This window comes from Sturnira hondurensis, unplaced genomic scaffold (genome assembly GCF_014824575.4).
Source record: "Sturnira hondurensis isolate 20B ecotype Veracruz unplaced genomic scaffold, ASM1482457v3 Scaffold0001221, whole genome shotgun sequence".
Classification (NCBI taxonomy): Eukaryota; Metazoa; Chordata; class Mammalia; order Chiroptera; family Phyllostomidae; genus Sturnira; species Sturnira hondurensis.
Window position 1 is genome coordinate 1,531,061 of NW_028073852.1, and position 14,856 is coordinate 1,545,916.

The window sequence follows — 14,856 nt, forward strand, 5'->3', positions numbered from 1 at the left end:
ATGCTCCCGTATGTGGGGGCAGTGCGGGGGGGGGGGGGGGGATAGCACACGTGTTCCATGCAAATTACACGGAACATGGGTAAATTTGGACTTATTTTTCAAACAGGAGAAACAATTTTTCTCCCCAAACAGAATCCATGTGCGTGGCAGCCCTCCTTCATTGGTGCATCTGTCCCCAGCCCCCGGTGGCCACAGCCCCGGTGTTGCTTCCTGACACCAGGAGTGCCACCTCCCCTCCCACCACGATGATTTCCTACTTCAAAGCATGTGCTCCCCACTTCCAAAGGCTCCTTCTGCACCCCTGGGGGCGTGTGGGCGACTGTGACTCAGTTGGGAACAGGCCACAACCACCTCAGGTCCCCAGCCCGAAGACCTCCAGACCTGGGCGAAGTCTGGGGACAGCCTGCGACAAGCACATTTCGTGGAGGAGGCGGCAGTGAACTCAGAATGAAGTGCACGTGTCGGCTTCTGCCTTCACCTCTCATTTACTCTACTGAAGAACGTTCATCAGCCCGAGAGCCTGCAGCTGGGCAGGTAGGCGCAGACGATGCTAAGAAGGGCCCCAGCCAGATGCGTCGGGATTCAGGGCGGAGGGACACAGGTCCCTCCCCACAAAGTGCTGAGACTGAGGGCCTGGTGGGCACCCTAGGCTTTATTTAGGTGTTCAGCTGCAACACCTTGACCAGCCCTCAAAGAGGCTGTGTTCTCCTCAAAGGTCACGACCCTCATTATCCTCCTCCTCTTCCTCCACGAGTCCCCGGACCCTGCCCCAAACAGCGGGACTCACCTCTCCTACGGCGCAGTGGTGACCGTTGGGACATGCTGTTGGGAGACAACGGGGGCACGTGCTGGCTGGCACCCTTGGCGCAGAGGGACAGCTACTCCCTCCTCCCTGCTGTCCCCACCACCTGGGGCAGAGGGCCGTGCCCCACACACGTGTGAGGACCTGAGTTGCACTCTATGAAGCGGAGGGGAAGTGGACCCCAGGCCAGGGCTTCCTGGGAGCAGGGTGGGGTGTGTCTTACACACTTCTGTTCCCTGTGACTGCGCTGTTTGCTGGGAGCACGTTCTATAGCAGCTTTTGGAACCAGTTTACAAGGGTTGTTTACTCAGGCACCGGCAGAATTCTCATCAAGTCAGGCCAGTACTGTTCTGTGTTCTAGTTCTATTTTTCTAAAAGCCCTGTTTTGGGGACAAGCACTGGGCTGTGCTGTGACTGAGCCTCTGCTGTGCTTCCAGGCCCCCTTCTCTCCAGATGGCACACTGACAGGGATGCTGGGGTGGGACCATCTGCACGCGGGCACCCACCACAGGGCCCTGCTTTGAGCCGGCAGTTCACATGGCATCAAGAAGCTTGTCAGAGCTCAGAGGACTGTGTCTCAGTCAGTGACACTTACTATACCAGTGGACGCCTTCCAGGCCCTTCCAGCGTCTGGCTTGAGCCTGCAAGTCCTCAGGCATCGTTGGAAGAAACGCCCTCTGAAACATCAAGACAGCAGAGCTCGACTTCCACCAAGATGGAGGTGTAGGTGGAAACACCGTGCCTTCTCCCACAACCAAGTTTGAATACAACAAAGGTTTGGAGAACAAAGACACAGCCAAAGAACAGAAAATTGAACTATACGGAAGTCCAACAACAACGAACTGTTCAACTGGGACCGGTAAGAGGGGTGGAGCCAGCAGTGGAGTGGAGACTGGCAAGAAAGATCCCCCGACCCCAGGCACGCAGGCAGCTGGGGTAGCAGCGTGGACCCAGTGAGGGTGCGGGACAGGCTGACCATGGTCACACATTTGCGCGCAGATAAACCAGCAGAGGAGTGAGCAGTGAGGCGGACTGCGCAGGCCTCAGCAGGCGAACCCAGTGAGCGCGCTAGGCGGCGGGCTGATTGTGGTCGCACATTTGAGCACAGTGGGACAGACTGCGCGGCCCCAGCAGCGGGAGGCAGCAGAGGGGACCGACATTGCTTTCCTTTGACCTCGCCCCCACATACAGCATCACAACCCCGAGACTGAGTGGCCCCGCCCTGGTGAACACCTAGGGCTCCGCTCCTCATACGTAACAGGCACAAACAGTCCAAACTATGGCTCAAGAAGAACTCAAAGCCCCAGAGCCAATAACTCTAAGTGAAAAAGAAATAGCGAACCTCTCAGATGCACAGTTCAAAACACTGGTGATCAGGATGCTCACAGACCTGGTTGATTATAGTCACAAATTAGAGGAACGTATGAAGGCTAAACTAATTGAAATGAAGGGAAATGCACAGGAAACCAATAGTGATGGAAAGGAAACTGGGACTCAAATCAATGGAGTGGACCAGAAGGAAGAATGAAACATCCAACCAGAAAAGAATGAAGAAACAAGAATTCAAAAAAATGAGGAGAGGCTTAGGAACCTCCAGGACATCTTTAAACGTTCCAACATCCGGATTATAGGGGTACCAGAAGGGGGAAAGAAACAGCCATGAGTGGAAAACTTATTTGAACAAATAGTAAAGGAGAACTTCCCCAGTCTGGCAAAGGAAATAAACTTCCGGGAAACCCAGGAAGCTCAGAGAGTCCCAAAGAAGTTGGACCCAAGAAGGAACACACCAAGGCACATCATAATTACATTAGCCAAGATTAAAATGAAGGAGAGAATCCGCCCTGGCTGGTATAGCTCAGTGGATTGAGCATGGGCCTATGAACCACACAATCATGGTTCAGTTCCGTTAGGGCACATGCCTGGGTTGCGGGCCAGTTCCCAGAAGGGGACTCACGAGAGGCAACCATACATTGATGTTTCTCTCCTTCTCTCCTTCCTTTCCTCTCTAAAGATAAATAAATAAAATCTTAAAAAAATAAAATAAAATGAAGTAGAGAATCCTAGAAGCAGCAAGAGATAAGGGAACAATCACCTACAAAGGAGTTCCCATCAGACTGTCAGTGGATTTCTCAAAAGAGACCTTACAGGCAAGAAGGGGCTGGAAAGAAGTATTCCAAGTCATGAAATCCAAAGACCTACAGCCAAGATTGCTCTATCCAGCAAAGCTTTCATTTAGAATGGAAGGGCAGATAAAGTGCTTCTCAGATAAGGTCAAGTTCAAGGCGTTCATCATCACCAAGCCCTTATTATATGAAATGTTAAAGGGACTTATCTAAGAAAAAGAAGATAAAAAATATGAACAATGAAAGGACAGCAAACTCACAGTTATTAACAACCACACCTAAAACAAAAGCAAACCAAGAGGACAGCTAGATCAGGAGCGGAACCATAGAAATGGAGATCACATGGAGGGTTAGCAACAGGGGAGTGGGAGGAGGAGAAGGGGGGAGAAGGTACAGAGAATAAGTAGCTTAGACGGTAGGTAAAACATAGATGGGGGGAGGGCAAGAATAGTAGGGAAAATGTAGAATCTAAAGAACTTGAGACACGTGGTCATAAACTAAGAGGGGGAAATGGTGGGGGAGGGGTGTGCAGGGTGGAAGGGAATGAAGGGGGGAATAGAACAACTATAATGGTATAATCAATAAATATATATTTTTAAAAAAAGACAGCAGAGCTCTATTTAGATAAGGAGGCAGGAGGTCTCGAGCAACAATGAGACCTTCTGACTTTCCTTCCCCTTGACCTCCAAAGTGGTCTGTGAAGAAGACTTGACAGCTTTCTGTGTGATTAAAAGCGCAGGAAGATTCTCATTGTTACTGTGGGCTCCGACCAGGGGAGACAGAGGTGAGGACTCACGCGAACACACAGTTCCAGTTTCCCCGCACAGGCTGGGGACAGCCTGCCACAAGGCCACTGAGCAGTCTTACCACCATGGTTGCTGGGGAGAAGGCCAAGTTCTTTAGAGGTTCCAAGACTCTGTGTTGTCCGCAGAGGAAGACGATGGCGGCATGAACAGCCATTTCTGTCACTGCTCCCTCAAGGTTGCTGCCGCGGGGACGAGCCCTCAGCAATGGCAGTGCATTGGTCACAAGGGACGTTGCGAAGTGTCTCATGTCCGGGGAGAGGCTCTGGCTTTGTTCAATGAATTTCCTCAGAGCCTCGCATTGCTGACAGGAAGACACGTGTCCATGTTAAATCACGTAAAGGAGAGAATCCCAGGAATGCAGGGGTTTGCTCTGATGTCAGTCACACGTCGCGATACCAAACCGAACACCCAGCCACCATCGCAGCGAATGGGGCTGCGTCAACGCCCTCTGCGGGGACCCCCAGAGAAGACAAGCTTCACACACAGAGTCTGCAGCACAGGCCCAAGCTGACCCACAGATACTGTTTTGGTGAAAAACATCTCTCACTCTTGACGTTAGTTTTAGCCATAATCCCCAACTTCAGGTAAATCAGGAAGTAGCCCCTCCTTATGACAGCGGTTAAAACCCCCACCCTGATGAAAAATCAGGGATGTAAATTGAGTGCGTGATTTTCCTTCTATTCAGAAGTTATCCCCTGAACGCTGAGGTGCAGACACTCACCTTGGGTGTGGGGTGCAGGCTGGTGTTCCGGGACCTGTACAGACTGGCGACCTCCCGGAACAGCGCCAGCAGCAGGTAGGCTGCCCGGTGCGTCTCGGGGCTTCTGCAGGCCTGAGAAGGGGACACCAAGGGAGGCTGTGCCACGAGGACAGCTCCATCCAGGCAGAGAGTCGGCCCCGTACCCCGGCAGGGACGGACACCCCCGAGGCACTGGACGCCTGGACCCTGCGCCCCAAGGACGGTCTTCTGGCAGTGGCTCCAAGACCGCAGGTTCGAAAGAGATTCTGTTACAGTCGGGTACCTGTGTCCGAAGCCTCCTGACAGAGCAACACAGACTACTGTCTGTTCTCTCTGACGGCGTGTCTGCCTGGGAAACTCGTCCTGAGCACAGGCCCGACTTCCTTGGGTCCCAGCATCATGGATGCCAAGGGCAACTTGGAAGGAAGTGTGGCCAGAACACTAGAAATATTAGAGTCTAATCCTGCTTAACACGAGCACACGTAGGACTGTGGGCGTGCGCAGCGCAGAGACAACTGCCACCAGCCGTGCCTGCGTGTGTCCCGTAAGTAGGGTCTCGGAGGACTTGCCGACACTGAGCACCTCGGTGGTCAGCGGGCCTGAGCACCTCTGTCCACCCGACTCCACAGCTGTTTCTCTCCTCGCTCGGCCAGGTGTGTCCCTGGGGGCCGTGGGCCCACAGCTGCCCACGCGGCCGCCCCCCTCTGGGGCACCTTCCTTGGTGTCATGGACACAACCAATGGGAGAGGCACCTTCTGCGGAGCCCGTCCTACCTGCAGAGCCGTCTCGACGGCCGGCAGCTTGCACTCCAGCACGGCTTTGCCCACAGCATCACGGACGGCCTTGTACTCCTGCCCATGCACCAGGAAGTGATCCATGTGGCCTGGATGGTCTCTCTGCAACCCCGTGAACACAGGGTCACTCATGATGGGGACAATGCGGGATGCCTAGCAAAGCACCATCTGCCCAGATCAGGGAGCAGGTCATGACTGGAGGTCCAAAGGCGCGGACCTGGGGTTCTGGGGTTCCGGGATGGAAGCAAACCACGGGGAGCGGGACAGTGCAGGGCTGCGTGGGACACTCCTCTCCACAGGCAGCTGGGTGGCTGGAGCCTGGGCTGGGGAGGCAGCGCTAACCCAACAACCCTGCCTGTCTCCACTCAGAATGGCGCCAGAGGCCAGTGCGCAGTGCCATTTCTACAACCCAGGACAGTTAAGAACCGGCTCTTCTCTGAGCACACGGTAAGGACCACTGTGTGGCCCTGAGGCCGAACGACCGAGGTTCTCCCATCCTCGGTCTGGCCCTGCCCGACCCCAACAGCCAAAGACAGAAAGGCCTCGCCCTGCAGCCGAGCTGCTTCTACGTGGCTGAAAGCAAAGCTACAGGATGGTTGCTCTCCCCTCATCCAACTCTATTAGGAGTGAGGACAAAAACCTCTGCTGGGAGGGGACAGAGAAGAGGCTGCATGCACACGCACAATGCCTCCCTACAGCAGCCGTCAAAGGCACCACCAGCTGTGTGGCGTTACCTGGGCCCAGAGACAAGGGCCCAGGGCAGTGGCAGGCCTTCCCCTGAGCGGGCAGGAGGAGGCCATGGAGGTCGGAACCCTGTGCCCAGAGCGGTGGCAGCACCCGGGGCTACCAGGACTGGCCCTCACCTGCTGTGCAATGACTTCCTTGGGAAACACCCACTGGGCCGGGTGGCCGGGTCGGGAGAGACCCTGCACAGACTCCACGCCCAGCAGGCTTGTCAGCTTCCTCACCAGGTACACCTGGTACCAGTCGTTTCCGGCCTGCGTGCAGACGCGCTCCACCTGTCGCAGGTACTCCTTGCTCTCCTCAGCCACCGCTACAGAGTTCAAGGGGAAAGCGGTCAGTGCCAGGACTAAGGGGACTGTCATCGACTGTCTCCGATGCCAGGCTAGGTAAACAGGTGTGCAGAGGGAGACACCGACTGAGAAGGAGGGGCCCGCGTGCCAGCCCCCTGCCCCGAGTTTCTGAACACCAGGGCTCGGAGCCGAGGTGGAGCCCGATGCGGGGGAAGGACTTGCCCGAGCCTTTCCGCAGCTCGGCGAGGACATCAGCGGCCCTGTCAAGGCAGAGGCGGACCCTGGCCACCTCCTGCAGGCCCTCGACGGAGGCCACGGGGGCGGGCTCCCGGGGCCTGCCCAGGAGCAGCCGCAGGAACTGCACGTCCTCCTGCAGGGATCTTGGGTCACCGCCCACAGAGAGGGCGCTGCTCTTCTCTCGCATCGAGTCCTGGGGAGTCAGATGGGGAAGGGGTGTTCTTGCTCATGTGCAGCCGACCCCCCAAACCCTCCATTGTGACTGTGGAGAGTCCGGAAAGGACCAGGTATGTGGTGGGTTGGGGTGCACGTTTTTTCCAATCACGGGAAGCTATTGTTCCTCTTGACTTTAGGGGCAAGAAAGAGGGACAAAGACAAACTAAGAGGAGAAAGTTGAGTGCAACCTGACTTTTTCCTAGGCATTTTAAGGGTTCTGGAAGTGACAAGCACAGAAAGACGGGGAGGACAAACAGCGTCACAGCCCCGTGCCCACAGTCCCACTGCCCAGAGCCCACTGTAGTGCCCTGCTGTTCCAGGCTGGCTCCCCCAGGCACACCAGTGCCAGTGCAGACCATTGCTGGGGGCAGCAGCATGGCTTTGAAATCCTTGTCACCCTGCGCAGACGCAGCATCTGTTGACTTGACCGACTTAAGTGACAGTCTGTGACTTTTCAGAAGAACTTGCCCTTGGCGGGGGGCAGGGGAGCTCTGGGTGAGGGGCACACACCTCCAGACAGCTGCTGAAGAGCAGGTACAGCTCCGTCTTGTCTTCAGCCACGAAGGTTTTCTTTTCTAACAGGGTCAAGTAGTCCTGGATATAACCTTTCACTTCCCGGAAGCTACCGGAAAAGACATGGTAAACCTGGTTATCTTGCCCTGGCTGGTGTAGCTCAGTGGATTGAGCGCGGGCCTGCGAACCACACGATTGCGGTTCGATTCCCAGTCAGGGCACATGCCTGGGTTGCAGGCCAATTCCTGGCAGGGGACTCACGAGAAACAGCCATACATTGATACCTCTCTCCTTCTCTCCTTCCCTTCCCCTCTAAAGATAAATAAATAAAATCTTAAAGAAAAAACAAAAAAAAACCCTGGTTATCTTGGGTCCAGAAATTCATTTGCCCCAAAAAGTAGCTATCTACTTACCTCTCTCAATCTCCCATGTACACGTGTACACACGTACACAGAGCATGCTGCATGGTTGTAACAAGAATATTTTAGCGCAATAATGTAGGAATAGAAATGCCTTGTTTTAGACCAGCTCTTCTTAAATGTCTTGGTTTCAGGACTCCTTCACAGTCTTACAAATTACCGAGAATGCCAACAAGCTTTGGTTTACATGGGTTATACCTACCGATATATTTTTAAAGATTTTATTTATTTNGTTCGATTCCCAGTCAGGGCACATGCCTGGGTTGCAGGCCAATTCCTGGCAGGGGACTCAAGAGAAGCAGCCATACATTGATACCTCTCTCCTTCTCTCCTTCCCTTCCCCTCTAAAGATAAATAAATAAAATCTTAAAGAAAAAACAAAAAAAAACCCTGGTTATCTTGGGTCCAGAAATTCATTTGCCCCAAAAAGTAGCTATCTACTTACCTCTCTCAATCTCCCATGTACACGTGTACACACGTACACAGAGCATGCTGCATGGTTGTAACAAGAATATTTTAGCGCAATAATGTAGGAATAGAAATGCCTTGTTTTAGACCAGCTCTTCTTAAATGTCTTGGTTTCAGGACTCCTTCACAGTCTTACAAATTACCGAGAATGCCAACAAGCTTTGGTTTACATGGGTTATACCTACCGATATATTTTTAAAGATTTTATTTATTTTGAGAGATGGGGGAAGGGAGGGGAAAAAAGAGAGGGAGACAAACATCAGTGTGTGGTTGCCTCTCACATGCCCCCCACTCAGAACCTGGCCTGCAACCCAGGCCTGCGCCCCGACTGGGGATCCAGTGAGAGACCCTTCGGTTGGCAGTCGGAGCGCAATCCACTGAGCCACGAGCCGGGGCTGTATCTATTGATAACGATAGCATCAGAAATGATCAACTCACTCAGAATCAACTCAAAATAACGACAATGAACCCATTACACGTTAAACTAAATAACATTTAAAAATAAACCATTTTTCAAGAAAAAGTTAATTTCTAAGAAGAGTGTCTTTGTTTTTCCTGCCTTGCACAGCGACCCAGTCAGCTGGACCCTCCAGCCCGCCTGCTGCCTGTCGGCAGGGCTGGCACAGCAGTAGCTGAGACCTGCGCGGAGGAGTCCCACGGGCCGCTTTGCACGGACTAGGAGTGGGGCTTTCTCTAACACGTGACTTCGTGATGTGAAGCCCTGGCCATCCAGGAAATAGTGATGCTACGCAGACCTTGCCGACACTGACATATTTTTATTCTAAAATATGTATCTTAAAACCTGTCGTTCTTAATAGTGCCACCCATACTAAAAAGTCTTCAAGTTATCAGAAACCTGGCAGGCTCACAGTAGAGGATCCAAGTTTACAAAAGTCCAATTTTTGCTTAAGAGCTGAAATTTTCTCATGAGCAACAAAGGCTGCAGTTGTTTCCCCTGGCGGGACAGGTGCCTTTCACTTGTTTTCAAGGGGAGGAAATTCCGAGGCCCTACAAGGACAGGTGGCCCTCCTTGGTCGGCTCGGCAGGTTCCGGCACGGCTTCCCTCCAGGTAACTTACTTCGATGGAGTGTTCAAGTCATATCCTCAAGGGCTGCAGACTGATAAATCTAACAGCCTCGCCGAGGACTTTCTTCTGGGAAGCTGCAGCCCTTAAACCAGCACGTGCCTGGGATGAAGGAGAGAGTAGCTCCCGGGACAGTGTCCTCAGTGCTGAGATGCCAGCAATGACCGAACGGCTGGAAAACGGCCTGTCCTTTTAGTGCTATTTGAAAAGCCGTGGGGGGACCTCCCAGCCCCGCCGTGAGTCCCAACGCCCACACCTCGAGAACTGCAGTAGCAGATCGGCACAAGCACCCAGGTGATACTGTCCTGGACGTGTGTCGTCATCTGATGCTGTCCACACTTAGTGGCCTGAGACGTGGCCAGAAGGTGTGACTGGTCTCCTTCAAGTATCCAAGTTAGGAGCAGCTCGGGGTGAGGTCAGGTGGGAAGGGCTTAGGGGGTGGGGCCGTGCTCAGCAGGTGGGCCCGTGGACGTGGTCACCTGGGGCTGCCTGGAGAACTGATGCCTACGTTCCCACAAAGAACTCCCAATCCAGCCAAACTGGTTCTCAACACACACAAACCATGCGCAGTGCAGAAGCAAAGGAATGACCAAGCCAGAGCGTCTGGCTCGCAGGCAAGGCAGATTCAGGAAGCGGGTCTTATGTCTCCAGACGTTCATCTTGCGATCAGTGCCGTGATGTTCAGGCTCTGAACCCCTCAGGACAGAGCATTTACCCTGTGAGCAGCCGGCTTCTACCCCCGTGGGTATGGCTACACTGCACGTCAGGACGCGGGTGTCAGCAACCACGCTTTGCTTCTCCAAGCAAAGAAACTCAAGTGAATGCAGATCTCACACCCTCTTCAGTTAACAAAAACTGCCTAACACCAAAAGAGGTTCTTCCCATCTCTCACGTCAACCCTTTACCTATGTACCTTGAAAGCGTAGGAAGGTGCCGGCTCTGCGCTAAAATGCACTCGGAGAGCATCGTCTTTGAAGACGCTGCAGAACCCTGTTTCCCTAAGTGATGGGTGAAACAGGGAAGGGACGCGTCCGTAGAGAGGGTGCCACAGGTCCACATGATGAGTATGACCCGGATCTCTGTGTCTGCTTTTGGCCACTTACGTCAGAAAGGCTTGTTTCCGTCAGAACCTGTCGTGCAGCCCTGGATTTGGCCAGCACCTCAAAGGGGACTGTCCATCAGAACACAGGCTGCGTGTGCCGAGTACCCCCTGAGAGAGCCTTCCGAGTGATAGCCATCACTGTCTGAGAATTTTCTAGAAGAGCATCAACTGACACCATATGGGCTTCTCTATCCATTTACAGACTCACCGTCGAAGTTTAGAAACTGAAAAAATGCTTAGAGGACGCCTGGGACAGTGGTGGTAAGAGGGAGTCCCAGTCACCTTCCAAGGCGCCACACACCTAGGCAGCTTCAAGTCATGGTCAGACACAGACCCCTGACTCAGGGGTTCCCTCCCAAGCCCCATCACGGGGCCCCCTTCCCAGCCACACACTGTTCTCATCCCTGACCGCACATCAATCTGTGCCAAACACATCTGCCCGTGTGTGAGAAAGGCCACACGCCCCCGGGACAGACACATAAGGAAGGTGGCCTGACCCCAGAGAGGCCTTCTCCATGGGGAACCAACAGCTGGACCCACAGGGGCAGGGGGCAGCAGAGAGCGCCGTGCAGGGTGGCAGGCCAGCACACGAACCTGTACTTCAGGAGCAGCTTCAGGACCACGGAGCGGATGACGGGCGTCTTGTCTACCACGTCGTTGAACGGGGACAGAGATTTTGTGTGTTCACGGCGACCTTAAACCAGGAGGAGGAAGGTGGGCCTGCAGTTCGCAGCAGATGGACAGAAGCGGGGAGACTGGGTTTTTAGCTCTACCGGGAGAAGCAACGTACTCTGGGGGGCGCCTCTCAGCAGCTGCTTTTCCACGAAGAGCAGAGACAGTAGCATGTCCACCACGTCCTTGTCTGGGGGACAGTTGTCTTTGAAGCACACGGTGGACACCAGGTCCACGAAGAAGCTGGTACACATGTGTCGGAAGCAGGCGTGCTTCTCAATGGCGGCCCTTGGGAGTGGGTGGAAACCACGTCTAAGTGCTTGGTGGCAGGGTTCAGGGTCCCCCCCCAACAGTGCTCTGGGATCAATAGCATTTTGATTTTTTTTTTAATTTAAGTTTACATTTTATTAAAGCCCCTCATTCTTTTTTTAAAAATATTTATTTATTTATCTTTAGAGGGGAAGGGAAGGAGAGAGGAAGAGAAATATCAATGTATGGTTGCTTCTCATGCATCCCTTGCTGGGAACTGGCCCCTGCCGGGAACTGGCCTGCAACCCAGGCCTGTGCCCTGACTGGGAATTGAACCGTGGTCCTCTGGTTCGCAGGCCCGCGCTCAATCCACTGAGCTACACCAGCCAGGGCAGCATTTTGATTTTTTTAAAAAAAGATGCAAGGGTCTCCTTGTGTCGATCAGAACTGGTCTGGGAACTACACCAGGCAGCGTGGACTCGTCCCTCTATGGATACCTTGAACCTTTGGACCAGCTGGCCCACCTCCTGACACCCTAGGAGGGCCCTTCTCCACCCCCCATGGGGCCCGCCTCATGCTCCCTTCTTAGAAGCCTCAGGTGGAGGGGGCAGGACGCCAGACCTTCTGAGCAAGCTGAGGCCAGGCAAGCCCACAGGGTGCCTGCCAACTTCAATGACCTGCCCTGAAAATCACTTTGCCAGCCTGGAGTGGGCTTATCCTCCGCCCCAGAACATGAGTGTCAGTGACATGCCGAGAGCATGAACCCTCCACTCCCTGGGTCTCTTGTGACGGCTTTACATTAGTCATGGCTTTCTGGTCTTTTTCCCTCTAACTTTGCTGCTCCCACATCCATCCATAGGTATGTCTCTGGGACACAACAATTTTGAGACACTAGGTGTTTATGAAGGTACATTCCCTCCCATGGGACAGTCCCCTGCAGTCAGGATTTCTAAGGTTAATAAAGTTATACTTCTGAATTCTGGACTAGCAAAAAAGGAAGAAAAAGCCTCCTTAAGATAGAAGGTGTTTCACCTCATCTCCTGGGACACCTCTGGGGAGAAGCCATCTGGCAAGTCCGTCAGACAGAGTGGGCAGTTCATCTGCCCAAGGGTGAGACAAGATCTGACACAGTCCAGGCAAAACACGTGGTCACAGGGCAGGTGGACAGGGTTGTGCGCGTCTCCCAGGCAGACGGGGCACGCCTGGACCTCAAACCTAGGATGCAAGGACGCCGGTCAGTGGCAGAGCAGAGGGGTGGGCTGGGAGGCGCCAGGAACACCGAGGCTCAGACTCCTTGCCCTCGGTCCCGCACAGGGAGCTCACCGGATTAAGGTGTTGCTGGCCCGCTCCTTACATTCGCGGAGAGTCTGCATCACCGCACTGAATGGCCGGGAGGTCTTGATGTCCGAGTTCCCTTGCAGACGCTGGGGTGGAAGGAAAGGCAGTGACCAGGAAGAGCGTTCGCAGCAAGGAAGTGCAAGGAAGTTCAGCCAGCCAGGTGAGTCAGAGCCCCCCGGAGCAAAATACACAGCCCCCTCCCACTGCCAGCCAGCCGCCCGGCGCCGTGGGGACTGCTGGTCTGTCTGCAGGGTGGGGCTCTGTGCGGGTCTTTCACTTGGGATGCTGTTTGTACTAGCGAGTCGTTTCCGTCAGAGACTGTGCTCTGACTCGGCACTCAGGACCGGGCACAGAACTGAACAGTGGCCGTAGGAGAGCCGGTGGCCTGCGTGAAGGAACCTCTTCCCTTCGCACTTTTGGACAGAACAGCCGGAGCTGAACGGAGCGCACCGGCCTGCAGGGGACGGCTCGGAGAGGCAGAGCCCTGTCCGAGAGACGACCAGAGCGCTCACCTTGTCCAGGATGTGGGCAGACTCAGCCACCAGCTTGCGCAGCTCGGGCAGGCGGCTCCAGACCCCCAGGAGAACGTGCTCTACGAAGAGCGCGACAGAGAGAATGCGGTTCCAGTGGCTTCTGTCAAGAGACGGTACCACCACCGGCTGACCACAGAGCCTGAGAGGCACGAGGGGCCCTGGGGGGGGGGCACGCACCATGGATCGGGGGCGGGTGGAGGGAGCCCCGTGGGAGCCCCGTGCTGGGCCGGTCTCCTGCTCCGACTCCCTGTGGTTGTAGCCCAGCCCACGTGCTCTGCCTGGGGGTCCTGCCACACCTGTGAGCCAGTGCAGGACCCCTCCGCCAGGATGGCTGCCCGACTGCATGTCCCCACCGTCCTGCCTGTCCCTGTCCCACTTGGGGGCCCTTTCCAGCTGTTCCCTGCCACAGCATTCCTGCTGTGGAATCAAGGAACCCGCCCACCCTCCTGTCACCGCCAGCACTCTGTGCACGCCCTGAATAGCATGTGCTTCTCTGCGCCTCCAGCCCCAGCGTGGGGCCTGGCAGTGGGCCCCAATGTTAGGGATGAAGCAGGAGAGGGCTCCTTCCATGCAGGGAATGGAGCCGTCTTTCTGACGTGCCTGGGACTCAGTATGCGACCAGGGGGCGCGAGTGGAAGGCACGCTGGGCGCTGGCTCTGGGGACTCACCTGACCTCCCTGATGAGGTCTCTGGCCGTGCTCCCGCGGTCCTGAAGGTACCCGTCAGAGCAGAGGAGTTCCAGCGGCGTCCACAGCCTCTTCACCGTCTGCAGCCACACCTGGGGGCTGGGCTTCAGCAGGTCCTGCAGCAGCAGCTCGGCGCAGGCCAGCGCCGCAAACACGTCCAGAGTCTGGGCGGAGGGAGAGCAGACCCGTGAATCGGTGTCACCTTGAGCCCGCAGACCCCAGCCACTGGCTCCCTATGCTCTCATGGTCCAGGCCTGCAATCTCATCTTTTTCTTTCTTTCTTTTTCATCCTCATTCGAGGACACATGTATTGATTTTAGAGAGGGAGGAAGGGAGACAGAGAAATCTGTGCAAGAGAAGTATCCATCCCCTGCGTCGGGTACGAGCGAGCCCAGACTGGGAATTGAAGCTGCAACCTTTCGTTGCACGGGATGATGCTCCAACCAACTGTGCCACCGGCTAGCGCCACAGCCGCCTCTGCACTGTGTCGGAGCACAGCAGGCACCGCTTAGAAGCGTCTTGACTTCTGAGCTGCCCTGATGCCTGTGCCTGGAGCTGGGCTCTCCCATCTGGAGCTCGGCCCATCAGCTCCCCCTCCCTGGTGGCCCCAGGAGTGGCCCCCACCCACTCAAGGGAGGCCAACCACTGGCCAGGAACGCTAACTGTCCCCAAGAGGGGCCGTACCATCTCCCGTGTAGCCAAGCCACGGCTCCGAGCAGCTTCAGTTAGGCTGCCTAGAATCGGGGGGTGGATTGTCAAGATTCTGGAGAAGTTCTGGAGCCGGATCCTGAAATGTTGATAGGCTAGGTGCACCCAGGGGAGGGAAAGCTCCTCCTGGGGGCTGGCCTCCCTCAGCTGCTGGACACAGGAGAACAGCGCCATCTGCAGGAGCTGGGGAGGAAACCGGGCTTTCAGTGGGACGCAGAACAACAGAAAAGATGAAAACTCACGCACACCACCAGCACCGTCCCCGGTTCACTTCCCGATTCATCCCTTCTGGCACTTCCACATCCATGCCTGCCCTCCGTGTGGTCCCCAAGC

General features: G+C 55.1%; 1 protein-coding gene across 3 annotated transcripts in view; it reads right to left on the reverse strand.

Annotated features, from left to right (window-relative positions):
• RNF213 (ring finger protein 213) overlaps window positions 1-14,856 on the reverse strand; it is an 81,247-nt gene that overhangs the window by 10,053 nt on the left and 56,338 nt on the right. For all 3 annotated transcript variants that reach the window (XM_037068281.1, XM_037068272.1, XM_037068289.1), the window contains 15 exons: window positions 14,500-14,706; window positions 13,798-13,979; window positions 13,109-13,229; window positions 12,582-12,682; window positions 12,291-12,473; window positions 11,128-11,297; window positions 10,932-11,031; window positions 7,262-7,373; window positions 6,521-6,728; window positions 6,128-6,318; window positions 5,244-5,366; window positions 4,453-4,563; window positions 3,793-4,032; window positions 1,398-1,479; window positions 788-822 (listed from right to left, as the gene is read on the reverse strand). In XM_037068281.1, the coding sequence (XP_036924176.1) occupies window positions 788-822; window positions 1,398-1,479; window positions 3,793-4,032; window positions 4,453-4,563; window positions 5,244-5,366; window positions 6,128-6,318; window positions 6,521-6,728; window positions 7,262-7,373; window positions 10,932-11,031; window positions 11,128-11,297; window positions 12,291-12,473; window positions 12,582-12,682; window positions 13,109-13,229; window positions 13,798-13,979; window positions 14,500-14,706 (2,166 nt within the window). The remainder of the gene's footprint in view (window positions 1-787; window positions 823-1,397; window positions 1,480-3,792; window positions 4,033-4,452; window positions 4,564-5,243; window positions 5,367-6,127; window positions 6,319-6,520; window positions 6,729-7,261; window positions 7,374-10,931; window positions 11,032-11,127; window positions 11,298-12,290; window positions 12,474-12,581; window positions 12,683-13,108; window positions 13,230-13,797; window positions 13,980-14,499; window positions 14,707-14,856) is intronic.